Below are 25,947 nucleotides of genomic sequence, written 5' to 3' on the forward strand. Positions count from 1 at the left end.
CTCCCGCTGAACCCTCCCTTGTCACCTCAGCATGGAGGAGTGCGAGGCCCTCTGCACCCGCCTGGCCATCATGGTGAATGGGCGGCTCAAGTGTCTCGGCAGCATTCAGCACCTGAAGAACAGGTAAGAGCCTGGCAGGAGCTCATTATGCCTGCATGAGGCACACAGGCAGCCTGTGTGTGCTGCTGGCCAGGGAGGGGCTGGGTCCCCATGGCTGGGTGACAGTGTGGGATCCATGACATGATACCACCTCTGTGTGGGTGCTGCTTCAGAGGTGGGCAGGGAACAGGGTCACTGAAGTGCTCTGTCAGTGGCCTGGTGTCCAGTAGTGGCGGCCTGAGAGCATTGTCCCCTTCCATAGGGTCATGGGGGTGCAGATGAGGGGACAGGTCCTCATGGGGTGCCTTGTTCCTGTGCAGGTTTGGTGATGGCTACATGATCACAGTGCGTACCAAGTCCAGCCTCAATGTCAAGGAGGTGGTGAGGTTCTTCAACCGTAACTTCCCTGAGGCTGTCCTCAAGGTGAGCTGCCCATGGTGGCTATGCTGTCCCCTGCCAGCCCCCACATCAGGGCACAAGCAGCCTTCATTCTCCATGGGGTGATGGGAGGGAGTCTGGGAGTGAGGGCTCAGTGCCCCCTCTATGACCACCCCCCAGGAGCGTCATCACACCAAGGCCCAGTACCAGCTGAAGTCGGACCAGATCTCACTGGCACAGGTCTTCAGCAAGATGGAGCAGGTGGTGGATGTGCTGGGCATTGAAGACTACTCTGTCAGCCAAACCACACTGGACAATGTAAGACTGGAGACGGCATAGGCAGCTGGATGCTTGTCCCCAGGGAGTGACAAAGTGCTAGGCAGGATCCGACTTCGGGGCAGAGGTTTGAGCGAGATGGGGAACATGGTGGCAGCCACTGCATGGCAGGATGCACTGGCTCATCACCTGGCAAGCATAGGATGGAGATGCCTGCAAGTACCCGAGTCTCCTGCCTCTTCCTCCTCAGGTGTTTGTGAATTTTGCCAAGAAGCAAAGCGACAACCTGGAGCAGCAGGAGACTAGCCCCAGCTGTGTCCTGCAGTCACCCCTGGAGCGCGTGCTGAGCCTGCTGCGCCCCCGCACTGTCCCCACTGAGCTGCGGGCCCTTGTGGTGGAGGAGCAGGAGGACCTGGAGACTGACGACGAAGGCCTCATCAGCTTTGAGGAGGAGAGGGTGAGAGGTTGTCCCTATACTGGGTGTTCCTGTGGACCACCTGTGTCTGTGCCATGGGCCCTGGGACTGGGTGCTGTGACACCACAAAGGTGGCACAATGGAGCCAGGGCTGGGCCCGGGAGGGGTGGGGACTCTCTTGGAGAGGTGTCTGCTCTGCCACCTGTGCCAGACTCTGGCCCCAGATGCCCTGGGTGTGCTGGCTAAGTGGGCAGCCCCTGAGCCCTGCCTGTCTCCCTGCTCAGGCTCAACTGTCCTTCAACACGGATACGCTGTGCTGAGACCCCAGGGACAACCATGTTGTCAAGCCACCAAACCCTTTTGGCGTCTCCCCTCCCTTTGCCCCGTGGAGTGGAGTTGCCACAGCCGGAGCCACATGCCAGGGAGGACACACTGGGTACAGCAATGCCTGGATAGACCTCAGAAGCCACCACTGGGATGGCTTTTGCCTCCTTCAGCTCCAGAGCAGCATCACTGCATGGTGCCAGGAGCATGGTCCTCAACATGCTGTGGATGGAGACTGTGAAGGAAAGGACATGGCTTGATGCCAGCACTGCCAGCCCCACTCACTTTGGGGCAGAGACACACAGGCCTGTGAGCGGTGCCTTCGGACACCCGTGTTGCACTCACTCTAGGGACCCTTGGCTGTGGGTACTGCCCCAGGCCTGGCCCCATGTAGCTAGAAGAAGGATGACTGCTTCCACATCACATCTGGCTGATGCTGCCCTGGGCACCACAGGGGCAGGTGCTCTGGTGTTCCACCCACGACCGATTTCTGTCACCAGTGGAATGTCACTGGGGGTCTTGGCCCCACTAGTACATCCTGCCCATCCTGGGGTCTGTTCACCCCAGCCCTGCCTGGCCTTGGGCACTGGCTTTGTCCCCAGGCAGCAGTGCCATTGCAGAGGCACGTGGGGGGGAGCAGAGGGGTATTTCACAGGGTATTTCACATGCTGGCACCAGCTGTTCCTCCCCTCTGCCCTTAATCATGTCCCTCACCCTCAAGTCTCTCACCCTGCCTCCTGCCTGCCCTCACCACTTGCTTCCCCTATCACAGGGCATTGCTGCAGCTCTGCCAGCTTTCTGCTGTGTCCCCTTCCACGTCGCTTTTGCCCTGGCACTTGTTCCTCAGTGTCCAACCCTGTACAGGAACCACCTGCACTAGGTTCTTATTGTTGGGTCACTGGTGGTACTGGAAGAGGGGTTGCAGCACCCCAAGATGGCCTTGGAAGCTGGTGGTGGAGTGGCCTTAAGGTACGAGGGCGGGACAGTCTGGGTGGGTGCCGGTGCAGCCTGGCAGTGGTGCCTGAGGTGGTGGGGACGGAAGGATGCGCTGCAGTAGTGGGACTGGCAGTGTCACTGGCCAGAGTGGGCACCTCCTCAGCCAGCAGTGCCCCTCCTTTTTGCAGAGGGTCCTGCTGCCTTGTCACCCACAGGGACTATGGCTGGTGCCTGCAGCTCTCAAGAAGCTGCAGCTGTGCCCAGAGGTGGGGTGGTAGCAGGGCCTATGATGCTGACCCTGCCGCCTCCCACTGCTGGCTGGAACAGTCTTTGGCAACGCCCCAGGGCAGTCATGCACCTTCCTGGGGAGGACCCATGGCCCATCTGCCCTGTGTGTTCCGATCCCTCTCTGCCTCCTTGGCATGGGCTTGGCTGGAGGCCCTGAGCAGCACCAGGGACCTCAGCTGGCTGCCACGGGAGGTGGGGAGACGCTGGCTCTGGTCCCACTTGGATGCAGGAGTAGGGCCTGACCTCAACTGTCCCCATGCCCCCTGGTCCCATCAGCCCCATAGACCATCTGCTATAGATTGTGATACAATATACAATATTTTCAATAGGGGGAAATGTGGGGGAAGCTCTATTTTCAGGTTTTCCAGACCATATTTTTTTTAAATGGCATATGGGAAACTGGCTGGATCTGGGATGGGTTGGAAGGGACAGAGGGGCATGTTCCTGCTCCTATGCTGGCCGTACTCTGCCTTCCCCAGGGGATGCTGGTGAACAAGCCAGCTCAAAGTTTGCCCTTTGCCATCAGGGAGAGGGGATAGTGTCATCTTTGAGTCCCCAGCTGGTATCTTGGTGGCACCCTGGGGCACCCCAGGGTGGGCAGTGCTTTTGTGCTCTGGGCTTTATCCTTGCTCGATACCTGCTACACTACACTTTTGTTCCAGGCTCCAGAAGGGCACTGGCAGCCCAGTCACAAAATGTCTTCCCTGTCCACCCAGTCTTCCCCCTGCCCACCATGCTGTCATCCCCATGGCTTCTGAGGGTCAGTGGAGGTGCCCTCACAGCCTGGGTGGCCACAGTGGCCTCCCTGCCCTGGGCTTAGGGCTGTCTGGGCACAGTTGCTGCTAGAGTCACTCCAGCAGCAAGTGGGGAAGGTAGCACCCCAGGGCAGGGGTGGCTGCTGCCTTAACACTGTTCACTTCATTGACTTTGGCCCCGCTTCCAGCCTTGCCTCTCCCTGCACGTCCTTGGCCACCAGCCGTGGGCATAGTGCCAGTGCTACTGCTGCTATACTCAGCCCCAGGCATGGGGCCCCTGGGGGTGGGGACGTCTTGGAGCTGCTTGTATATTGCTACCAAACAAAAATAAGATGAAAATAATGATCGTTTTAAATAAAAAATAAACTGGATCCATTGAGGCTTTGTAGCTGAGCATGGGGGGAATGGCAGGGCTGGGTGCCTGGGAGGGCCTGGAGGAGGAGAGTGGCAGTGCCCAGGATGGGGCTGCAGGGGACCTGCTAGGGGCAAGGAGTGCACAACACAGGTCTGTGCCCAGTGCTTGTAATCATTCAGGCAGTGTGGGGTAGCTGGGGGTACAGGCAGGAGTGGCAGCAGCTGGCAATGTCACTAGCTGCCCTTATGGGCCTGGGGGTGGCAGCAGCCACCGTGGCTGGGCCCTGTAGCAGGGCATCCTGCCTATGCCGTGGGGCCAGGCATGGGTGGGTGTGGGTGCACCCCGAGCAGGAATGTGGGCTGGGAGGGGCTGTGGTTTCAGCTGGGGCACTCAGGGTGCAGCCAGCAGTGCAGCAGGAGCTGCCACACAGCATGGCTGAGAAACCCCAAATCCAGCTCTTCATCAAGGTGAGGGGGGTCCTGAGGTCGGTGCCCCAGGCCAGTGGGTAGCCCTGGCAACCAACCCTGGCAGTGTTGCAGTGGGCGGGGTGGCTGGGCTGCAGTGCCCAGATGTGGCGTATTAGGCAGGCACGGAGGCAGATAGTGGGCAGGGGGTCGGGCACCGGGTAGGCAATGGGGCTGACAACAGGCAGTGGGGCAGGCACTGGGCAGCAGGTAGGTGGGGAGACAGACAGCAGGCAGCTCAGGCTCTTCTCCAGGGCGCACTGTTTGCTGATTCCTGCCCTGCAAGCACAGGGTCTGTGGAGGCTAAACTTGGGGAGGTTGGACCAGGTTCCCCCCTGAAAGTAGGGCCGTGCAGTAGGGCACCACAGCATCTCTCTGCCCCTTCCAGGCCCTTCCCAGCCGCTGCCTGGCTGGTGCAGTCTGGCTGTGCAGGCAGGACGGGGCTCACCTGGGATTGTGGCTGGGGGTGACAGGGCCACCAATATTGCTGTCATCTTCCTCTGGCACATCTCTGCTCCTGGACTGTCCCCTGCCACTGCCATCCCTGCTGCCACTACTGCTCTCAAGCCCTTGCCCCTCGACACTGAGGCTGGAGCAGCCTGGAGGTCCTTGTCCTCAGAGGGTGCTAGGGCCAGCACCTGCTGTGCCATATGGCTGCTCTGGAGTGTGGCATTGAAGCTCTGTGAGCTGGCAGAGGCCAGGAGCTGGTGTCCTGCCTGGCATAGCAGGTACCATGGACTGCAGGACAGCTTGCCAGACTGGGCTGGGGAATGTGCCCTATCATTTTCACCCTGTACCCTTTGGGGCTGCCCCCAGTCGGGCCATGCCAGGGCAAAAGGACAGCTTAGCTTTCCTTCTGTGCCCACAGGCAAGCGAGGATGGGGAGAGCGTGGGGCACTGCCCCTTCTGCCAGCGGCTCTTCATGGTGCTGCTGCTCAAAGGGGTGCCCTTCACCCTCACCACTGTGGATGTGAAGAGGTGAGTGGCCGTCCCCTCCCGAGGGGTGCCAACCCTGGGGCCAGGATCACGTGCAGAGTGAGGGGTTGGTAAGTCCCCAACCCTTTGGGAAGGGATGTGAAGGGTGGGCACTATGGGATGCATGGAGGTTTTTGTACCTCCCCAGGTGACCATTAGTGCTGGGGGAGGTTGGCAGGTATTTCCTTGGGCACACAGTGAGGCAGGAGGGGCCTGAGTGCACTATGTTTTGCACTGATGCCCCAGAACTCCCTTTGCTTGGGACACGTGTGCACAATATGAACACACACACACACACACATACACACACACACACACACACGTACACAGAGTGCCCTGCAGAACCCTGGACATGCCAGGCATCAATGGTGTACCCATCTCCCACAGGGCGCTGGACGTGCTGAAGGACTTTGCACCAGGTGCCCAGCTGCCCGTCCTTCTCTACAATGGCGAGCCCAAGACTGACACCATCACCATTGAGGAGTTTCTGGAGGACCAGCTGGGCCCCCCCATGTCAGTGGCTGGTGCTGCCTTGAGAGGAGGAAGTGGCCCCCCAGAGAAGGGCAGGACAAGCTGAGGGATGGAAATGAGCCTGTCAGCTTCTGCTACCTGCCTCAGCTGTGCCCATGTCCCCACAGGTGCCCTAGTCTGGTCCCGCATTACCCGGAGTCAAGCCTGGCTGGGAATGACATTTTCCATAAGTTTTCTGTCTTCATCAAGAACCCGGTACCTGCACAGGATGAGGGTGAGGAGCAGCTGGGGGAGTGCCCCATGCAACCTCTTGGGTGCCACACCGCAAAGCCTAGCATAGTCACACTGAGCTTTCCCAGTCCCCCCACCCAGTCCACAGTCAGGTCTGTCCAGGCACCGCCCTTCCTACACAGGCCAGCATGGCTGTGTCAGCTCTCTGTGGGAGGGCAGAGGCAGGTGCTAGCCTGAGCCAGGTGGGAAGCAGCTGACAGGTGCTGCCTGGACACAGGGAGGGGCTGGCAGGAGGCTGCAGCAGAGCAGGGGCCCCATGCCCGGAGCACGGCTGTACTGTGACCTTACCGCCCTCCTTGCAGCATTGCAGCGCAGCCTGCTGCGTGCCTTGCTGAAGCTGGATGAGTACCTGAGCACCCCTCTGGAGCACGAGCTGGCCCAGGACCCTCACCTCCGGGCCTCCCAGCGCCATTTCCTTGACGGAGACCACCTCACGCTTGCCGACTGCAACCTGCTGCCCAAGCTCAACATCGTTCAGGTAAGCCACTGGCATCCCAGTACCATGCCTTTCTCCTTTCCCTGGCATCCCCATGCCCTCACTTTCCTCTTGGTGTTTACAGCAAGCCCCTGCTCCTTTCCCAGTTGTTCTCTCAGTTCTGTGCCCCCCAGCATCCCTCTCCCCAGGAGCCTGCCCAGCACAAGGCCCTCCGACAGATTCCACTCCTCTCTGCATCCCCTCCTAAGTGCCAGCCCTCAAATTCGCAGTGCCAGGGATGTTCCTGGCTCCCTGCCACCCTTCCCAACTGGTGCCTGCCCTGGTGGTAGAGACCTTGGCACAGTGTCAGGCAAGTCTCTCTCATTTGTGCCTGCAGGTCGTGTGCCAGCACTACCGCCGCTTTGGGATCCCCAAGGACCTGCAGGGCGTGTGGCGGTACCTCAACAGTGCCAGTGAAACTAAGGAGTTCAAATACACCTGCCCCAATAGCCAGGAGATTATACAAGCCTATCGTTCCGTTGTCCGGGCACTGCAGTGAGCCGGGCACGTGCCCTAGTGGGTGCAGGGCCAAGACTGTGGTCAGGCAGGAGGTCAGCGCCCACCCTGCCCCTACCTGCCTGCAGGGGCTCAGGAGAGCTGTGCCACTCGCACCCAAATTCCCTCCACTGGCACCCAGGTGCTGGCAGCAATCTGCAGTGCACCGAGGCCTTCTTGTGCCACCCACCCTTCCTCACAACCAGGACAAGCTCTGTGGCCCCTCGAGCATCAGGATGAGGACAAGGGGACACAGCCAGGGGCACCATTGGTGCCAAAGCTGTGCCCAGCTGACGGCAGGGGCAGAGCTGGGCACAACAAGCTGCCCTGCAGCCACTTGCATAGGCACGCTATGCCACCCACCTGAGCTGCAGGCACCACAGGGTGCCCTCACACCTGCACCAGGTGAGGTGGCACACCCATAGAGACCTAGGAATGGAGCTGGAGAGGGATGGCACAGGCAATGGGCAGAGGTCAGTTCCCCCCAGAAATCTCTATTAGGAAGCTCTCAACAGACTTGGGTGTTGTGAAGCAAGGAAAGCCCAAGCTAAGCTTCAGAGCTCCTGGAAATCAATAAAAGCTTTGCAAGCAAGACCAGTGTGAGTCTGGAGTGAACACCCCAGCAGCTCCTCCCTTACAAGCTCCTCATCCTCTCCCAGTGTGCAGCAAGGCAGAGCTCACCCTCACAGCTCTCCAGAGGGGTTGGTCAGGTTCTAACCACACACCCATCAGCCCATTTGCAAAAAGATGGCAGAGAAGGGAACTTCTCTGAGGCCCGGACCCCCAGGTTCAGTTAAAACAGGCTCAAGGCTTCCCGAGAAAGGGAGAGGCAGAATGGGGAGACACACCCAGAGAGACCAGCTGGCTAAAAACACCTTTACTGGCAAGAAGCAAAGCACAGGTAATTTTTCCATTCCATGGTATGAAGGCTCCATCCAAACTCCACCAGTTCATGGTAAGTGAGGTCAGCACCTTCCCTGCCAGCAGGGAAGAGCTGCAGGGGAAAACCCCACTGCGCTGGTGTCCCCTCTGCTCCATTTGTCCTCCCCAAAGGTCCTGCCATCACCCCAGCTGAGAGGTGGCTGCTGGCTCTGTTGTCTCCCTGGGTCGAAGAGCCCAGTAGGTCTGGAACAACAGGGACACCTCCTTGTTCAGACATAGGGTCCATAGGGCTGTCATCAGGGTACAGGACATCACTAGTCCTCGAAATTCACTCCAGATGGTGCCTTCTTGCTGAAAGGAGATCAGAGCCCCGAGCCCCGCTGCCACCATAGCTTTGGAGCAGAGCTCACAGGGTGCCCAGTGAGCAGTACCCAGCCCCAGCACTGACCTTTTGAAACCAGGGTTAATGAGAGACTCCCCATGGACCTTCCTTTTGGCTGACAAAGCTGAGCCAGAAGCACTACTCTTCCTGGGGCTGCGGTCTACCTCAGTCATGAACAGGCAGTACACAGATTATAAGTTACCCAGGAGTTACAGTCCCTCCAGGGCCAGGGGGAGCCTCTGGGAGCCCAGCCTGGCAAGACCAGCAGCCACAAAGGGCAAGAAAGGGCCAAACTTGACCTCCTCCCAAAAGGAGCCATGGATCCGCCACAGCCTCCAGTCTGGAGCACAGTAAAGTCTGCCCTCCTTTTGAGGTTGGCAATGCCCAGCCTTTGACCTGAGTATCCCAGACACTCTGAGAGCCATCATATTAAGCACTGCTCCTGCTCTGACGGAAGAGCACCAGGACAATGTGTGGCTGCCAGCAGCCACAGTCAAGGGCATTCAGAGTGTCCTGAAGAGCACATGGATACAGGGACCAGCAGCTTCCAAGGAGGAGAAGACAAAAGATTGTGGGACCAGGGCAGGTGTCCCTGGCAGTGCCTACCTGGCAGGAAGAGCTGCTGGCTCCGGGCAGTGTTCTTCTCAGGGCTGCAGGAAGATGATAACGTCTCCACTGCTACTGAGACAGGAGCCAGAGCCAAAGCTTGCAACAACACTCCCCAGTTCTGCATGCAGCACTTCAAGCCTCCACAGCAAGCTCCCTCCACAGTCAACCTGAGCCCCATTCTCCTCTCAGCGCTTCCATCCAGACTACTGCTGCTCCAAAATCTTCCCAGACCCCTCAAACAAAGATGTCTGTAAGCTGACTCCCACATTCGGGATGCTGGTGTGGTGCTGGATGGATGGTGACCACGAGGACAGGGCTGTGTTTCCACATAGAGCCATACCACTGTGCCCTCTGGGCCCAGGCAGGGTCTCTTCTGCCTGCGGGGGTCTGGTGCAGACCCTGGCCAGCTCTGAGAACGGGCCAACCCGAACAGGGAAGTGATGGGCAGCAGCTCTTCTGCTGGCCCACTGGGACTGGTGAGAATAAACCACCTGGGGTGAAGCCCTCTCCTGCTGCAGCTGAACTGGGGCGCCTAGGGCACTTTAGGTGGGGGTGATCCCATGAAGGTGGCAGGAGCTGCCAGCTCTCCCTTCTTCTAAACTCACCACGGACCTTTCAGGCGCCTCTCCAGGCTCTCGATGCAGCCGGCCATGCCGAAGATCAGCGCCTGCAACTGGCTGCGCGCCTCGGCGGCGGGCAGCTGGGCGAGGACCAGGGCCGGGCACCGCGGCTCCTCCGGCAGCCGCAGCGTGGCCGAACCCGGGCCCAGGCTCAGCGCGGCGGCCCCATGGCCCAGGGCGGCCCTGCGGGGAGCGGGGGTGAGGAGAGCGGGAAAGAGAGGGAGCCCCGGGCGAAGTGGGGCCTAGGGTGGGGGCAGCACAGGGCGAGAGGGTGTCCGTGACGGGGGAGGTCCCAAGGCGGCGGCACCCACCTGAGCATCGCGCCGTGCTCCTCCGGCGGGCACCGCTGCAGAGTCGGAGACGAGAAGAACGTGTCCAACACGGCCTAGCCTGGGTCCAGATCCATCTCTGCCCCGCCGGCACACCAGATCTCAACCCCGGGCTCTCCCACCGCCCCCTGTCCCCCGGTACATACACAGCCGAGCACCGGGCAGCCACCGAGCTCCCCGGCCCAGACCTCTATCGCGTCGGTCACACTGCGGGAGGAAGCAGCTCAGGTAAGGGCCCCCGCGCGGCCCCGTGTCCGCTCCCCACCTGCTCCTTCTCCCGCCCCGCTCTCACAAGACAGTGCCGTCGGGTCCGCAGTAGCAGAGGAATCGGCCTGTCCCGGCTCGGAGCAAGTGAAAGGGCCCTACCGGTTCCGCCATGGCAGCGGCGGAAAGGGGGGTGGAAGGGGCGGGTACAAAGGGGGGGCGGGAGCGCCGTATCCTGCCCAGGGCTGGCCCCGGCAGCTCCGCCATGGTGAACCTCGGTGTGCGGCGGGTGGAGGATGGTGTGGCCGCCAAGCACCCGGTGCGCCGCGCGGGGGACGGGCTGGGGGGCCTGGAGGGGCTGAGGCTGAGGGGGTCGGGTGGGCTTCCGGCCCCCGCGCTGACGCATCCTCGCAGGCGCTGCAGCAGTACGCGGCCTGCCAGTCTCACGCCTTCATGAAGGGCATCGGCACCTTCCTGGCAGGTATAGGCCCGTCCAGCCACCCCGCCATTCCCCGGGATGTCCTTGGCCGCTCCCCCGGGGGCAGCGGGAACGTCCGATAACCCCGGCCCCCGTCTCTGCAGGCAGCGGGGCCGCCTTCGCAGTGCAGAAGCTGGCGCGGCAGAAGCTGCCGTACAGCCCGCAGTGGAGCCTGCTGCTGGCTGCGGGTAAGTACCCAGCCCGAGCGGTAGTGGGGTGTTTGCCATTGTTATGGGGGTTCGTCTCTGGCTCCAGCCACCTCCCTGTGCCCCGGCCCCCAGGGCTCAGGAGGGTTCGCGGCAGCAGGCAGGTGCTGCTGGCGCTCCCAGGAGCACTTTGGCCGCCCCAGCTGCAGGGTCCCTCGGAAGCTATGTGGTAACCAGAGCTGAGACGCAGAAATGTTCCAACTTTTGGATTTACCTGGAGACAGGCAAGTCCCCACAAGAGCTCGCTGTGACTGGTCAGCCTGCAGGTACAGTCATATCTTCCTACTGCTTTCCCTGAGCTTGTCGTGCCTGGTTCTTCTCTGCTGCAATAATTATTTTGCTGTTCCTGTCTTGTAAGCTGGTGACTGTCATTGCCAAAATCTCACCCTGGCACCCTGCAGCCAAGGGGTGGGAGCCAGGAGCACCCATGCTGGGTGGAGCTCCTTACCTGGTTTCATGCCTCTCCCATCCCTCTGTGCACCTGGCACAGTGGGTTCCTCAGCAGGGCTGGTGATGTGGGCTGGGTGCACTTGCTGCTGCCTCCTGCCCCATTTGCTTTGGGTATTCATGAAAGCCAGCACAAAAGGCTCATTTGCTGGAAGAGGTAGGAGTAGGTAAGGGACGGAGAGAGCAGCTGAGGTGTGGAGGGATTTGCTGCTCAGTAGGGTGGCAGAACTGGAGGGGCATCAAGACAAGTGCTGCTGGACAATTCTGCTCACTGCTCTCTCCCACACATGAGCTCCTAAAACTAGGACAACTTGAAGAGGCTTAATGTGCTTCACCAAGGCTCTGTGGTTCTTTTCCTACCCTTGGCAAACTTACTAGGGTGGGTACTTGAAAGTCCAGGGAACTTGTACTTTCTTGTTGCAGAAAACCTCCCCCGTGCAGAGGACAGGGATAGCATCGCACCACTGGTGAAGAGGAACAGGTACGGTGACATGGTGGAGTAGCCAGCAGAGCACAGCATTCCGTGCCCATGTCCTGCTTCACTCCCTCCTGCCTGTCCAACCTGATGCTGCCCATGCTGCCTGTGAGGGTGGTAGGCGTGGTGACACTGCTGGAAAGCTCACAGGACTTGATCCTGCAGTGAGAGCATGGTGGAGATACCTCAGGGATTGCTGCTGCCTGTCCCATGGCCTCTGCACATTGCACTGCGGATACAATAAAAGTTGAGAGCTGAAGGCACTCGTTGTGGATGAGGTGAAGGACAGAGCAGGTGATGAATGCTGACCTGAGGCAACCTCTGCAGTGAATGTTGGAGCAGACTGCTTTGGTCCCTCTGTGGTGATGGCTGTCACAGTCAGCACCTAGATTGCTCTGAGACAGCTGCAGGCATTGACAGGTTTGGGCAAAGTTGTGAGGGCAGAACTGTTGCTGTGTCCCCTATGTTTCCTAATCCCAGCCAGTCCCTTCACTGCAGCAGCAAGGCTTTTCATACTTACCTGAATAGGCCCGAGTTGAGCCTCATAGCTGGGTGGCCTCTGGGGTGTTTTGTTCCTCCACAACAGGGGTGACCGTGTGCCCAGGGCCCCTCTCTGCAGTGCTCACCTGACATTGGCTAGTCCCAGACTGCCCATCCAGATCCATAACTACTCGTCAAGGCAAAGGTACTATGTAGAATCCCATGCACACAGTGGGCCATGTGGGGGTTTTCCATGTCAGACTCCAAGTCTTGACTAGGTAAATTGTCTGCTCTTGGTGGATGTCCAGCTCTGATTCAGCTGCAGCTGAATTTCTTTGAAGAGAAAACTCAGCCTGAATTTTGGGAGCTGCCCAGGTTCTTGGAGCAGGGTTTCATCTCCAGGAACAAGTGCCTTTTCCTTGTGATAGATAGGCCCTGAACCTCACCACAGGAGGGAGTCCCTGAGCTGAGGAGATGAAGAGCTCGGGGAGGAAACTGGGCTTGGGGATTCACAGCATCATCTGACCTGGAATCAGGTTTGCCCTGTGCAGAGAGATGGGGAGCAGCCAGTGGAAAGCTGAAAGCAAAGTGCTGCAGGGAACAGGTGTGTTAAGTAAAGCATGGCATTCCAGGAGTTCAGCTGGAGCAGGGAAGGGTGTTGGGAAGTTAGCAAACCCACAGAGCAGAGTTGGTGGAGTCAGCAGGAGCAAAGAGGGCAGTGAGAACTGCAGCTCCCTACAGCCACTTCTCTCCAGTGTTTGTGGAACGTGCAAGGTAGGGGGAGGCTTCCCAAAGGATTGAGGGCTGGGACCAGTCCCATGCAGCTGCTGAGAACCGCAGTGTGTGTCCTGGTGCCTCTGAACGGCCAGTGACTGCAGCAGCAAATGTGAGCTGCTTTTCTGCCGCCCTTGAGCGCCAGTGTTGGGCCCTGTCAGTGAAGGCTGCTGGCAGGTTGTTTTGCTGGAGGCTGTGGCAGTGAGGGACAGCTTGACTTGCCTGCTCCCAGCTTTGGGGTGGCTGCACCTCCAGCACTGGGGAAACATGAGCTTGGTGACTGTGGCTGGCTGGAGCTCCTCCACCTCCAGGTGGACGTGGGTCTGGAGTGAGACTTGGTCTATTTGAGGTTGCCTCCAGGCTGGTAGAGTGCAGAGAGCCCTGATGGTGTTTCAGTACAGGATGGGCTGCAACGGCTGAGCTCTTCGGGCATGGTCTTCAAGCCAGACATGTGGCTGAGGGACTCCGTCCTTGTGGGACAGCCAGGCTGAACTGCCTGTTGCTGATCACAAGCCACTGAGCCATAGCAGTGGTTACAAAGGTTTATTTCAGATTATTAAAAAAACTCAAACAAAACCAAACCTTCATGTTTGTACATCCCTGTTACTCAATTGGAAATGAAGGTGCATCCTCCTAGCTGCCTGGTGTGGGGTGATGCCAGGCTCAAATCCCAGTGCAGAGCAAAGCCCCACATTGTGGGAGCCCATCAGCTCTGTGCCAGCATAGCCATGCACCACAGAGCTGCAGGAACTGGGGTGTGCAGGAGTCTCTGGCTGTGGCAGAGGCAAGTCTGGCATAGGAACCATGGGGATAGTGAAGGCACCATGTCTGGTTGTTGAAGTGGGACTTGGAAGCTGCCATCTTCCCACGTCTGGTCGTTGCCAAGTCCTTACCCAAAGCTGAGGCAAATGGTCAAGGCCAAGACCTTGCCTTTGGGAAGGTCAGTGGGGTTTGTGTGTCAGCCAGAAAGACACCATGGGCTTCAGGTGATGTCCAGAGCTCCCCAGGAGACAGGGCTGATGCTCTGGGGACAGGCTAGTGATGTCGGCTATAAGGACTAGTGTAAGTAATATTCCCCATTCATACACATACACATGAGAATGAATCCTGTTGTTGCTTGGGCTCATTGGCCCAGTTCAGCTCAGCTCTGGCGGCAAAAAGATGTCCTAGCTCTGAATGTCCCATTCCCAAGCTTGCTCCAGGGTCCATCCCTGAGTAGTGCTGGGAAAAACCCTTCTCCCACAGGGCCAGTGATCCTCTCCTGTCCTTCATTTCCTGCAGCTTGAGGGCAAGGGGAGGGCAAAAGGGGACAGCTTTCCTTCTGGGACGGTGTCAGGCCTTGGAGGAGGACATTGAGCACTTGCCACATACCAAGCATTCAGACTGTGGAGCCTCCAGCAGGTAGGATGGTGCTGGTCCTGCAGCTATGGCCCACCCTGTCCCTGCCATCAGATTATGCTGGACTTGCTGTGCCGGAGCAGGCAGATGGCAGTCACCAGGGATGTCAGGGTGGTGACCACAAAGAGCAGGATGAGGATGACCCAGTAGTTGTACAACATGCTTTTGTGGGAGGAGGGCTTTTCTGCTGGGATCATGTTGGTGAGGTTCAGCATGTAGCCCAGGGCCCAGCCAATGGAGGTTTCTCCTGCCTGTGGAAACAGCATGGCATGGTCACCAGCCAGCCAGTCCAGCTGCATGGGCCTCAGGAGACCTCAAAGTCATAGAATGATGGAATCATTGAAGTTGGAAAAGACATCTGAGATTATGGAGTCTAACCTGTAATACCAGCACTGCCAAGGCCACCACTAAACCATTTCCCCAAGTGCCACATCTGCACGTTTTAAATCCCTCTAGGGATGGTAACTGCCACATCTGTGGGCAGCCTGTTCCAATGCCTGACCACACTTTCCATTAAGGAATTTCTCCTAAAATCTAACGGAAACTTCCCCTGCCACAACTTGAGGCCATTTCCTCATCCTGTCACATGTTACCTGTGAGAAGAGACCACCCCCCCACCTGGGTACAATCTCCTGTCAGCGTGCTGTAGAAAGTGAGGAGGTCCCCCTTGAGCCTCCCTTTCTCCAGGCTGAGCCCCACCAGCTCCCTCAGTTGTTCCTCATAAAACTTGTGCTCTACACCCTTCAGGAATTGCCTCAGTGTCAGCCCAAGGGAGAAGAGTGTGGGGGAGCCCACAGCCCCCTGAGTCTCTGCTTGCCCACAGGTCCAGCCAGCCCAGGGACAGAGCAGTGACCACCCCGTGCTGAACTGGGCCCATCCCCTGCGAGTAAACCTTGTGTGCTCAGGCCAGTCCTGATCTCCTTGCACAGCCCATGGCATATGCAGACAAAAGTATCATCCTGCCCTGAGGTAACTTCCCAAAAAGCCTCAGCAAAGCATTTTGTGGGATGGCTGGTGTCTTGAGGGCTAAGGAAGGGCTGAAGGACCTGACCCCATGACCACCTCATAGCCAGCTCAGCTCATTTGTTTCCATCCCCCAGGAGATCCCTCCAAAAACTGAGAGTTCCACCCTGCCCCTGTTCACTGAGCTCTTCCTTGATTCTGCTTGGCTCTTTTTTCCATTTTGCATTATTTCTCCTGCAGGGTTCTTTGGCCTAGCTCCAAAGAGATCGCATGGGATGGGGATGCTACCTACCTTCTTCTGGAAGGCAATGTTGGTGAAGGAGTGGTTGTTGAAGCTGTAGCCTTTGGTGGTGAGCAAATACACAAATGCGCTGACAGCGCAGTAATCTGGCAGCCTCTTCTCCAGCTTGGGGGCTTTCTGGAGCAGCTGGGTGGGATGCACAGAGGGAAAAAGAAGAGGGGTCAAGCCAGCCATGGCCAGGTTTGTGTCTGTGGCCTGAAGCTCAGGGTGGTTACATCTGTGAGGCCAAGGCTGCCCATACCCATCTGAGCCTCCTCCCAGTCCAATATGGGAACCATCAGTTGCCTTACCCCCTACTCCATTGGTGCCAGGAAGCCCAGTGACCTCCAAGGGCTTCTCTCAAAGCCGGGTGCTACCCCACATGAAACAGCCCCCTCTTTTCCACAACGCCCAGGGAGCCCACCTCACTCCAGCTGGTGGCACAGATGGTCTCTGCAGCATCCTTCAGATCGCTGGGCAGGTGCACGGGTCTTCTCATCACGGTCTGGATGAAGTCCACCGTGTAGAAGAAGGCAGAGAAGGCCTGATGGAGGGAAAGGAGCAGCTGTGGGACAGGCTGGGAGTAAACTCTCTCACCATGAGCTGACACTCTGACCAGTGTGGTGGCCACCAGCAACCACTGTTACAGAGCTGGGGGTCTGGCTTTGCTGCCACAATATGCTGGGGACAACCTGCCCAGCCAGCAGCTTGTGTCACCACCCTCCTCCATGCCGGGACTTACAATGAAGTCTCCTGAAACCTTCGGTTGGAAAACACCATCAAAGGAGCAGCGGGAAAAAGAGCAGTTGGTGAAGTCAAAGAGCTTGCTGACATGCAGAGAACAGAGGTTCCCATTCCCGGTGCCAACCAAGGTAACAGTGGTGTTGAGGGCAAGGCTTGGCCTCTCCTTCTCCGTGCAGGGGCTGTCATAGATGCTGCTCAGCAATAGGCTCTTGTTGTAGCCCATAGGCCAGCAGGGATAGAAGACAATTTCCTGGTAGCTCTCAGCCTGCCAGAGGAGGGACACACACATAGGGTGCATGAGCTGTGCCATAGCCACAGCTCCCCTGGAGCTTGAGCAGTGAGTCACACAGCAGCTGCCAAGAGTGTCTCAAAATGGCTTGGGGTATCTTGGCTCTTAGCCAAGGGCTGCATCATATAATGGAGATGGTGGGCAAAAACCATGGGAAGACAGGAAACGGTTGAGGGCAAAACCCAAGTTGGCTAGTAAAGGTGTTCAGCTGGTCCAGGGCTGAGGGTAAACACCAGGGTGAGGGGGAAAACTGTGGGGTCGTGACAGCCAGCATCCACATCAAAGCACATACTGTACCTGGAGGAGCTTAGAGAGGAGCCTCTTGAGGACCTGGTCCCTCCCATAGCAGAGAAAGCTGTGTGTGTACACTTTGTATGCCTGGCCATACAGCTTCAGCATCACCTCATTTCCCATAGCAGAGAAAGCTGTGTGTGTACACTTTGTATGCCTGGCCATACAGCTTCAGCATCACCTCATTTCTGGGGTTTTCAATTGTGTCCCTGGTTTCAAAAGTGATCTGTGTGGAAGCGCCCCCAAAGTCCATGGCCCCCAGGGTCTTCTTCTGAGGCTGGATCCATTCTCCAAGCCATCCACGCTGAGCCAGGGAGGACAAGAGAAGGAATAAGTGTATGATGATCTGCCCAGTCACCACAGCCATCCCAATGAATGTCACTATCCCCTGCCCACCTTGATGAAGTTCTCCAGGAGATAGTTTGCAGTGACCCAGCCAAAGACCCCTTCCTCTTCCCCTGACAGGATCTTTGCTCCCCGGAAATCAAAGGGGTACGTCTTCAGTGTGGCTGCTACAGCTCTGAGGACAGCATCTGACACCTGTGGGTCTGCAATGCTGTGGGACAAGTGAGAGGGCAGAGTGACAGGCCTGTGCCACAGTGCTGCAGAGCCCTCCCTGTCCCAGCAGCCCTTGAGGGGGCCAGCACTGCCACAGTAGGGCCCAGGAGAGAGCTGAGCCCTTGCCTGGGTACCCATAGGCACATCCTGAAAAACCACCTGCTAATTTCCTTTATCTCTGCTGGAGGAGGCAGGTAACAGGAATGAAGTGTGTTCCCTCCTGCTGGGATGGACAATGGGGTCCATCAGGCCTGGGCTGAGTGAGAGGGGCACAACTCCTCCCCACGTGTGGTTTTTGAGGGGTGATTATTCTCACCGTTTCCCATCAGGCTGGCAGTGGGTGCAAAGGATTTTCCTCCTAACATCCAAAGTCTGTGTGAGTTTTCCTGGTGCTGAACCCCCACCAGCCTCTTTCCACTAGCACTGTGCTGGCTGTGCCCTGCAGTGCATATCCTGCTCTGAAAGATAGGACCACTTCTGCAGGGAACACAGCACTGGGCAGCTGGGTGCTGAAGAGCTTTGCCAAGCAAAGGGGCAACACTTCAGCCATCCTTCACCACCTCTGTCCCTGCTGTGCGTGGCAAGCTGGCATGTCAGAGTGGCATGACAGGGCCCCCCTGAGCACTCACTTGAGCAGACGCATGCCAGCCGTGGCACCCAGGTAAAGCGGGGTGCTGGCGTGCTTCTCCTTGGGCACATCTTTCAGGGCCAGGTTCAGGCAGTGCTCCAGGCTTGTCCCGGCCGCCAGAGGGTTTGAGCTGTAGCTGGAGATGCCAGGACCTGTGAAGAGGAAACAGCATAGCTCCCTGCTGGTGAGGGGATGATGCTCAGTGGGAAGATGCCTGGTGAGCAGCTTTTCCCCATCAAGGCTGTCTGAAAGGCAGTTTTCTGTGGGCATGAGGCCATCCAGGGTCCAGCCACATCTCCCTGCCCACACTGCATCCCTTGCTGGTTGACAGTCTGGGAAAGGTTGATAAATGGAGAGTGAAAAACTGACCCTGGCTCCTCACTGGCCTAGGCAGGGAGATGGATTGTTCCCTGGCGGTTCAGTACTTGCCAGGAAAAGATAAACCACAAGTATGCATGGCTGCAAGCCTTGCCGGGTGTTGGGAGACATTTTAGGAATAGAGCTGAACCTTTTAGAGCACGTTATTACACCAGTGAATACAGAGGGAGGCAGCTGGGCATGGCAGGGGCAGTCACACCATGCTGCCCTGCCCCAGGCATGCAATAGACACCACCACCAGCCCCCAGCCCCAGGCTAGGGCCAGCCCTTACCCTCCACATCACACATGCTGTGCTCGCTGACCACCCCGGTGTCATTCTCCTTGTCTGCAGGCCACTTGTAGATGAACATAGCGGTGTGGGAGGACCCAGCGTCCAGCACGATGCCATACTGCAGGGGGAAGGCAGTGAGTCAGGCCTGGAGGCTTAAGGTCCCCTGGCTGCTCCAGTCCTTCCCAAGGGAAGACACTGGGTCTCAGTGCACGACCACTCCTACCCTATCGGTGCCCAGCAGCTCCGGAGCATCATCTGACAGAGGCAGGCTTTGCACTGCAGCCTGGCACTGCCAGGCCCACACCTGCCCAAACAGGGCACTCCCTGGGATGTGATTAGGACTGTGACACTGGCCATTCTGGGATACTATTTGGAACAGGGACTCCAGCTTTTTGGGTAAGGGGATTCCCTTGAGTGCAGCTCAGGGGGCTCTTCCCTCACTGCAGGTTACCATCACTCTTGGCTGCCTGCTGAGTCATACTAGCAGGTCCCTGGGACTGGTGGTAGGGAGGAACACCTGAAATGGCTCCTTGGGATGCTCTTGGCCAAAGAAGGGCAGCCAGGCCCCTCATCCCTCCTGCCCTTGTATGGCTTGGCCATTCTCTGGCTATAAATAACCCTGCTCCTCCTGCCAAACAAGGTTACCCAGCTCCATACGTGCTCCCTGCAGCATCCTTGGGCGGACCCCTATGCCAGACCCCTGCTGCCCATGGTCTTGGGCCTGCCCATGCTGGCCCCCACTGTGCCCCCTCAGGGCTGTGAGTACGGGGGAAAGCAAGGCAGGGCACAGCACCACCCCAACTGAACATCTCTGGGGTGAAGCCATCTAAGGCTTAAACCTCCAATGAGTCTCTGTCGGCTCCTGCCCTGCCCAGACTCGATAGAGCCAAAGGCTGGAGTAGGCAGCTCCTCTCCCTGCCTGGCTCTGGAAGCCTCCCCAGCCCTGCCTGCCATGGGTGCCCCATGCCACCTCTGTCCCTATCACCTGGTTTTCAGCTCAAGCAACAGAAGTGTCAGGGCAGATGCAGGGACACCTGGGTACCCATTTATAGGTAGTCCCAATTACACTGTGAAGCTATGGCCCTGCACCAGTGGTACCTCCTGCTCCCTCAGGGGACCATTTCACATGGGTGACTCTCCCAGACTCACCCAGTGATTTGCTCATGCCTTGGGCCAAAAGCTGCAAGCCAGCAGAGAATCCCCCTCTGTGCCCAAGCTGGAGCAGTGGAGCAGCTTCAGTTCCTGACAAACACTGCAGAGAGGAAGGAAGCTGACAACTCCCCCTAGCACCCGTCCCCAGCCTCCTGGGCTGGGTGCTAGGGTGAGTGCTCAGGGTAGGCTTAGAGGGCTCTCAACATCCTCTCTGCCCAGCGTGTCACACCCCAGTCCATTCTCACCAGAGCAACCTCTGCCTTTCCTGCCCACCCTGGGTTCCCAGATGAGCAGTCACTGACCACCCACAGGGGACTCTGAGGAGGGTCCAGCCCCAGGGGACCCCTCTGTCCACCTTGGTGGCACATGTGCCCAAGTACCCTGTAGCCACCATGCAGATGTCTCCGATTTGCTCACAAGGCACCACATTAACCCAAGGATCACCTGGAGTGACATTAGCAGGAGCAGAGTGATAAGGCTGTCCCCAAAGGGAAAGCATTGATAGGTCATCACTAAACCTGGGGCTGAGCACAGCAAAGACCCTGGGAGTTGTCTCTGGCCCAGAGATGCCATGGAGGAGCTGAAGTCCACAGAGAGGGACAAGGTTGGAGACAGGGATATCTACATGGTGGCAAGGGCTAAGAGATACTGGAGTATGAGACAATGAGGATGACTTCCAGTGCCAGAGATACCTGGTGCTGCCCACCAGGAGTGGGGTCAGCCTGGGAGGGGGATGCTGGGGACACCAGACTCACCCCATGGCAAGAAGGGACATGCCCACACAGCTGGGTCCAGAGTGAGCAGGAGGAGACCCACCTCCGTGACAGGAGGAAGACTGGTTCCCTGGGTCTCTTCCTGCCCTCAGCAGGGCTGGCTTTGGCTGTACCCCATTTCCCACCCCACGGAGAACTGGTACCAGGGTGCATTTATGGGGTACATACCTGGAGTGGAGTTGCACATGTAGAGAGGTGCACACATGTATGTGCACATGTGCATGGATGTGCGTGCATGGATGTGTGCATATGGTGTACATGCTGCAGGAATGCAGATGTTTGTGTGTGTGCACATGGACATAGAAAGGTGCGTGCAAATTTAGGTGTGGAGGTAGGTCTGTGGGGATGCTTGCACATGGGTGTGCACAGATCAGGTGTACATGCACACAGGTATGCAAGGTGTGTGCACATGGGTGCAAGTGTCTGTGCACGCATGCACTGAGGAGGGGCGTGTGCATGGGTGTGTGTGGGCACTTATGCCATGTGCATGCCTAGGGAAGTGCAGGCAGTGAGAGGCAGCATGGAGCCTACATTCGGGGCAAGCCCCATGCAGAGGTGACGTGTTGTGGTGACAGTGACACTGCTGGGGCAGGATGCAGAACTGGCTGGCCCATGTAGGCACATCCTAGTGCCCTTTGCTGCCAACACCTGTGGGTCAGGGTGGGGGTCTCTTCTCCTGGACCCCCAGCACATTGCCACCAGGTGTGGACTGGTAGGTGAGAGGCATCCCATGGGTCCCCTGGCCTTGGAAGTAGTGGCAGCAGAGCTTGGCCTGGCTGAGGTAAGGTGCTGCAACATGATGGCACTGCCACTGCAGAGAGTGCCTGGCCAGCTGCTGCCACAGCTCACCCCACAGCCACCCCGGCATGAGAGGAGCCACCACAGCCTCGTGCCAGCCTCTCCTGGGGGACATGGGATTTGGCACCACAGCCTGTCCCTGTGGAGAAGATGTCCTCACCTTGCAGTGGTAAGCAGGGGTGGGAATCATGCACATGGTGCACGAAGGCACCGAGGCAGGCTTGGGCAGTCTAGTATGTTCCCAGTGATGAAGGAATGCTGTCTCCTTCAGTCCTGGGGGTACCCCATGTCTCCAGCATTTCTACACAAATCACGAATGTGGTCACCTACAGAGGTGTGCAGTGGTGCCAGCCCCTGGCCCCAGATCCTGTCCCAGTCTTAGCTTCTGTCCCTGCCCATACCCTGGGCTTGGGTGTTGGAGCTACTGCATTTCCCAGAGCAGAGCGTGCTGCCGTGTGGGTCTGAGTCATGGCTTAGCCATGGGCATGGGCAGGTGGGCTCCAGGGGCCCTACAGATGGGAAGCTCCAGGAGGGAGGAAAAAAGCCTCGGTATGCTTGCCTGCTGACACCCAGGGCTTTGGCAGGGCTTTGTGCATATGGGACAGTCCCCAACACCAGCATCTCCTGGTGGCACAAGGATTTTTCTAATAGAGCCCCCTGATCAGACCCTGGTGATCCTGCAGGAGCAGGGGACATAGAGGGGTCCCCACTGTGACCCCACACTGGGACAGTTTTTCAATGACAGCTCTATCTCTGCTGCCTCTTGGATCATCCATGGTCCCAAGGGCTCAACCCCAATGCAACATCACTCAGCCCAGCCCCAGTCAGGGCTGCTCAATCCTAAAGCCCCTGCAGAGGGGACAGAGAAGACAGTGATGTTCCCAAAGGCTATGGGTAGGGCCTGGGGCACCTGATCAGTGTATGGCTCTGCCCAGGAGAGGAGGCAGATGGGGTCATTGAGAATTCCCCATGTGCTGCTGCCTGGCACTGTGCCCGGCTATGCCCAGGACTCAATCCCCCATCCCACAGGCTCTCCTGTCTGGCCCATGTCGCATGAGGGGCTCATCCCTGTCCCCCCACCATTCTGCCTCTCTCAAAGGTGGTGCAGTCATGCAGCACCCAGGTTTGCAGTGAGTTGTGACAGATTTCCTTCCTGCTGCAGTAGCCACAGCAGCCACAAGATTTAGAAATTGCCAGAGATACGTTTGCCAAAAGAAGAAAGAAAAGGGCTGTGAAGAGCAGGCAGCAGCTCAGGACACTCAGGCTGTGAGCTCCACTGTGGATCCATGAGGGAAGGATCAGCCCTCAGCAGTAAGATTACTAATCCAGGGCAGTTTTAGGGCGATATTCCAAGCAAAGGAGCTGGAAAGGGAAGATGTGGAGCTGTAGCTCAGCAGTGAACAGCACTATCCAGCAGCTAATGTGGACTGACTCAGCAAGGACCACATCTTGTCCAGGCTGTTGGAAGATGTGTCTAGGGTCTCCCATAGCAGGACCAACCTCTAAACCATGTGGGCATCTTTTGGGCTGAGTTAAAATAACACAAAGTTTTGCATTCTCAAAACACTACTGAGCTTTGTGTGAAAGCAACTCCTCAGCACCTTCCTGGTACCAGCCCCATTGGAATAGACACTAATGGACACCGGAGCACACACTATGCTGGACCTTACAGCACTTGGCATGTCCAGGAACCCTGAGTCCCTGGGCCTCAGGGACTCAGGGATCAGGCCTTGTGCAGAGCAGGGTCAGGACAGAGCAGGTGATCAGGGATGCCTGGCCCCAAACCGCAGCACTGCCTGCAGATTAGAAGGTTCTACCACTCAGAAAGCAAAAAAGCAGCAAAAAAAAGCACAAGAAGAAAAGTTTCTGTGAATTAATTTGGTTTAAAACCAAAGGTCCATCTTGGAACCAGAAAGAAGAAAGGCTTTCCAAGCTGATTCAAGTACGACATACGGGGGTCTTGGTACCAATCTAATTCCTCCATGTTTTAAGAGATAAAATCCACTTTGAAACCAGCTCAGGGCACTGCCCAAGATGCCCCAGCGTGTGGCAACAGGTGGCAAAGAAAGGCTTCACAGAGAAGGAGTTAATAATTGGTAGTTATACGAAGAAGAAAAAGGGTCATCTTAGTTAAGCCAGCTCGTCTTCTCATTCTAGTCTTCATTATGTATGACAAGCCCAGAGAGAAGGCAGCAGCACATCTGGCATGCAGGCTGGCTCAGAAAGTTTCCAAGTAAATTGCTTGGGATGAGAAAGGGGTTTTAGATGAACTATTTTTCAGGATAAGAGCCTGGAATTATTCTAAAACAAAAGACTTGGCCTACAAAAGGAGTACTTGGCCAACAAGAAATTATTCAGGAACTTCTTTCATCATCTGAATTTACAATGAAAAAGAAAAAAAAAAAAAAAAAAGAAGCTTGTATTCAAAGGAAAGTGCATTTATCACCCAGCAGCACTGGCTCAGGCAATGCAGTGGAGGCCACGGAGATGCTGGGGTGTGCAGGGGAGCCCTGGCCCAGGCAGAGCCGCAGCAGCAGACACTGACTTGGCTGTTCTGGCCTGGGGGGCTTCTGTCTTTCGGTGTGTCCAACAGATTCCCCTCCCAAAACGCACGTCCTAAGGCACAAGGGATGGGCGGCAGAGGGTCCCGCAGCCGGGGGTCCCGCAGCGGAGGTGCCACACAACGGTTCTCGCTACTGGGGCAGCTCCATCCCTGCGCACCCGGCGGGGGATGCTCCCTGCGACCCTCCCCGCAGATGAGGGACCTCTCAGTCCCGGCGCCTCCCGTGACGCTGGGGATCCTCTGACGCCGGCGTCTCTCCCGCACCGGTGATCCTGCACACCGGGAATGCCATACGCCGAGGTGCCCACGGCGACTCCCCCAGCCCCTGGCAGCCCAGGACCTCCCGGTACCCTCCGCCACTCCGCGCTCGGTGCCCCCGCGCCGCTCTGTTCACCTTGAAGCCCGGCGGGCCCCGTGTGTCCCTGGAGCCGAGGAGGAGGAGGAGGATGCCCAGTAAGCAGCCGAGGGCCAGGAGCAGAAGCAGGGCGGCCAGACGGCGGGCCATGGCGGAGCCGGGCAGGTGAGCGGCTCGGCAGCGGCGGCGGCTCCTGCCGCTCCTCCAACCCCGCCTCCTCCTCGCCCGCCTCTCCCGGCTGAGTCACCGCCGCCCCGGCCCACCCGGGCGGGACACCGGGCTCCGTGGCACTGCGCTGGGTGGCCCCGGCCTGTGAGTCCTGGGGCTGCCCCCGACACGGACTCGGATCTTCCTGCCCCGGGACCAGACCGATCTGCCTCCCCCAGGCACGGTTCTTTTGCTCGGGATCAGCCCCAGCCCGGCCCCTCAGGCACCGCCCTGGCCCCAGAATCAGCTTTGTTCCTCGAGCATCACCGTTACCGGGAGGGCTCAGCCCAGTCCTGTCCCTCCTCCCTAGGCACAGCCTATGTCCCTGGGATCAGCCCCATATACCCCTCCGGGCGTGGTCCTTGACCCCAGGCTCAACCCCATGCTGCCCCCGCCCTGGGGCTTTGCCCTTAGATGGATTCAGTGGGACGTGGGATCAGGACGTGACATCCTGAGATACAGAAAAACTCCAAGAACCTCTCATCTACAATGATTAACAGCTGTGGCTGTATTCCTGCTTTTAATCATCGCAAAAACTTTGTGACAGCCCTGAGGAGCCCAGATGTGTACTGAGGCTGTTTTCAATATGGTCACAAGTGAATAATGTGATGCATTTGTATAGGGAGCAGCGAGCCAAAGGAGGTTGGGCTCCCTCCTTCCTCTGAGAAAGACATTTACAGCTTGCTTACACGGTGGGATACAACAGTGAACAAAATAATAAGGAGAGGAGGCTGGAGGACACGGCTCCTAGAGCAGCTGGGTTGCAAGCTGAGGGTCACAGCCTCACACTGAGGGTGTGAGCTGAGGCTCCACACGCCTGCTTTACTTCTCAATATTTTTTGAAGTAAGGAGCTTTCCTGCCACTCACAGCTGACACACAGGACACGCAGCACACATTGCACCAGCACTAGGCCTTCTGCAGAACTTCCTGCCCATCACTGTGGTATTGGGGTGCAGAGGTGCTCAGGGGGCTAAGTCTTTGCCCAGGGCTTGTGGTGCAGGAGCCCCCAACCCTGATGCGCCACTCCATTGCACAGGTTCTGCCCCACAGGGCACGAGCTCCAGTGCTGTCCCCGAAGCAGTGACTGGCATCAGAGTCTGGGGAAGAAAATGTCTAAACAGGGGCACAGAGAGCTACCCTCACCCTGGCAGTGCCCATCACTGTGGATCAGGGCTTCTCTGCAGGACTGCTGTGTTCAGTCTGTGAGTCTGTTTGCAGGGGTTTATGTCCTTACTTCAATTCATTAAGCACTTAACCTGGAAAATCGGTGTCAGTCTATTCCAAGACATTAATGTATTAATTTATGTGAAAAAATTACTCCCCTTTGCTGCTGATTATGCCACAGGAGAACACAGTCCTGTCCCTGAGGCTCAGCACAGCATCATTCCCACTGCCTTTCTGCCTTTCCAGTCTG

The 25,947-nt window shown here is 57.8% G+C and overlaps 5 protein-coding genes across 21 annotated transcripts in view; 3 read left to right on the plus strand and 2 right to left on the minus strand.

Annotated features, from left to right (window-relative positions):
- The window catches only part of ABCA2 (ATP binding cassette subfamily A member 2), a 34,123-nt gene extending 30,281 nt beyond the window's left edge, over window positions 1–3,842 (plus strand). For all 6 annotated transcript variants that reach the window (XM_015644962.3, XM_015644965.3, XM_015644963.3 and 3 more), the window contains 5 exons: window positions 31–123; window positions 420–522; window positions 658–795; window positions 1,004–1,210; window positions 1,453–3,842. In XM_015644962.3, the coding sequence (XP_015500448.1) occupies window positions 31–123; window positions 420–522; window positions 658–795; window positions 1,004–1,210; window positions 1,453–1,488 (577 nt within the window). In that variant the 3' untranslated portion in view covers window positions 1,489–3,842. The remainder of the gene's footprint in view (window positions 1–30; window positions 124–419; window positions 523–657; window positions 796–1,003; window positions 1,211–1,452) is intronic.
- A 106-nt stretch (window positions 3,843–3,948) lies between these two features.
- CLIC3 (chloride intracellular channel 3) lies at window positions 3,949–7,589 on the plus strand. Of its 2 annotated transcripts, XM_015644970.3 has the most exons (5): window positions 3,949–5,268; window positions 5,653–5,778; window positions 5,904–6,010; window positions 6,330–6,505; window positions 6,840–7,589. In XM_015644970.3, exons 1-5 carry the CDS (start codon window positions 5,024–5,026, stop codon window positions 6,999–7,001), a joined length of 816 nt encoding a protein of 271 aa, XP_015500456.1. In that variant the 5' UTR covers window positions 3,949–5,023; the 3' UTR covers window positions 7,002–7,589. The 2 variants fall into 2 exon arrangements, with proteins under 2 accessions (XP_015500456.1, XP_015500457.1); XM_015644971.3 differs by lacking the exon at window positions 5,653–5,778.
- A 270-nt stretch (window positions 7,590–7,859) lies between these two features.
- On the minus strand, window positions 7,860–10,312 carry PAXX (PAXX non-homologous end joining factor). 10 transcript variants are annotated; one of them, XM_033518574.1, is made up of 7 exons: window positions 10,112–10,312; window positions 9,966–10,026; window positions 9,802–9,836; window positions 9,483–9,673; window positions 8,868–8,942; window positions 8,328–8,421; window positions 7,860–8,230 (listed from the first exon to the last, which is right to left on the minus strand). In XM_033518574.1, exons 1-7 carry the CDS (start codon window positions 10,288–10,290, stop codon window positions 8,194–8,196), a joined length of 672 nt encoding a protein of 223 aa, XP_033374465.1. In that variant the 5' UTR covers window positions 10,291–10,312; the 3' UTR covers window positions 7,860–8,193. The 10 variants fall into 10 exon arrangements, with proteins under 10 accessions (XP_033374465.1, XP_033374467.1, XP_033374466.1 ...); XM_033518576.1 differs by lacking the exon at window positions 8,328–8,421 and having other exon boundaries at window positions 8,868–8,939; XM_033518575.1 differs by lacking the exon at window positions 8,328–8,421.
- TMEM141 (transmembrane protein 141) lies at window positions 10,250–15,571 on the plus strand. Its single transcript, XM_015644826.3, has 7 exons — window positions 10,250–10,342; window positions 10,438–10,504; window positions 10,606–10,689; window positions 10,851–10,973; window positions 11,578–11,635; window positions 15,105–15,250; window positions 15,485–15,571. The coding sequence occupies exons 1-6, from the start codon at window positions 10,289–10,291 to the stop codon at window positions 15,145–15,147; spliced, it is 429 nt and encodes a 142-aa protein (XP_015500312.3). The 5' UTR covers window positions 10,250–10,288; the 3' UTR covers window positions 15,148–15,250; window positions 15,485–15,571.
- On the minus strand, window positions 13,408–24,654 carry ENTPD2 (ectonucleoside triphosphate diphosphohydrolase 2). 2 transcript variants are annotated; one of them, XM_015644820.3, is made up of 10 exons: window positions 24,365–24,652; window positions 18,685–18,802; window positions 18,036–18,186; window positions 17,245–17,404; window positions 17,030–17,152; window positions 16,855–16,959; window positions 16,267–16,533; window positions 15,949–16,068; window positions 15,537–15,671; window positions 13,408–14,532 (listed from the first exon to the last, which is right to left on the minus strand). In XM_015644820.3, the coding sequence occupies exons 1-10, from the start codon at window positions 24,473–24,475 to the stop codon at window positions 14,332–14,334; spliced, it is 1,491 nt and encodes a 496-aa protein (XP_015500306.1). In that variant the 5' UTR covers window positions 24,476–24,652; the 3' UTR covers window positions 13,408–14,331. The 2 variants fall into 2 exon arrangements, with proteins under 2 accessions (XP_015500306.1, XP_018863981.1); XM_019008436.2 differs by lacking the exon at window positions 16,267–16,533 and having other exon boundaries at window positions 24,365–24,654.
- Window positions 24,655–25,947: the final 1,293 nt, after the last annotated feature.

This window comes from Parus major, chromosome 17 (assembly GCF_001522545.3).
Source record: "Parus major isolate Abel chromosome 17, Parus_major1.1, whole genome shotgun sequence".
NCBI classification, from domain to species: domain Eukaryota; kingdom Metazoa; phylum Chordata; class Aves; order Passeriformes; family Paridae; genus Parus; species Parus major.

Excerpts from the sequence above, each read along its gene's own strand:
- ENTPD2 (XM_015644820.3), bottom strand. The coding sequence starts at position 24,475 with ATGGCCCGCCGTCTGGCCGCCCTGCTTCTGCTCCTGGCCCTCGGCTGC. Across the intron at positions 17,405-18,035 it reads GCTGGCATGCGTCTGCTCAA|CATTGCAGACCCACAGGTGT; the intron begins GTGAGTGCTCAG and ends CTTGTCCCACAG. Across the intron at positions 17,153-17,244 it reads TCCTGGAGAACTTCATCAAG|CGTGGATGGCTTGGAGAATG; the intron begins GTGGGCAGGGGA and ends TCCCTGGCTCAG.
- PAXX (XM_033518572.1), bottom strand. The coding sequence starts at position 10,290 with ATGGCGGAGCTGCCGGGGCCAGCCCTGGGCAGGATACGGCGCTCCCGC. Across the intron at positions 10,027-10,111 it reads GGACCCGACGGCACTGTCTT|TGTGACCGACGCGATAGAGG; the intron begins GTGAGAGCGGGG and ends TTCCTCCCGCAG. Across the intron at positions 8,422-8,867 it reads CCAGCAGCTCTTCCTGCCAG|ACCGCAGCCCCAGGAAGAGT; the intron begins GTAGGCACTGCC and ends TGACTGAGGTAG.
- TMEM141 (XM_015644826.3), top strand. The coding sequence starts at position 10,289 with ATGGTGAACCTCGGTGTGCGGCGGGTGGAGGATGGTGTGGCCGCCAAG. Across the intron at positions 10,974-11,577 it reads TGTGACTGGTCAGCCTGCAG|AAAACCTCCCCCGTGCAGAG; the intron begins GTACAGTCATAT and ends TTCTTGTTGCAG. Across the intron at positions 11,636-15,104 it reads CCACTGGTGAAGAGGAACAG|GTCCAGCCAGCCCAGGGACA; the intron begins GTACGGTGACAT and ends GCTTGCCCACAG.
- CLIC3 (XM_015644970.3), top strand. The coding sequence starts at position 5,024 with ATGGACTGCAGGACAGCTTGCCAGACTGGGCTGGGGAATGTGCCCTAT. Across the intron at positions 6,011-6,329 it reads GGTACCTGCACAGGATGAGG|CATTGCAGCGCAGCCTGCTG; the intron begins GTGAGGAGCAGC and ends CCCTCCTTGCAG. Across the intron at positions 6,506-6,839 it reads CCAAGCTCAACATCGTTCAG|GTCGTGTGCCAGCACTACCG; the intron begins GTAAGCCACTGG and ends TTGTGCCTGCAG.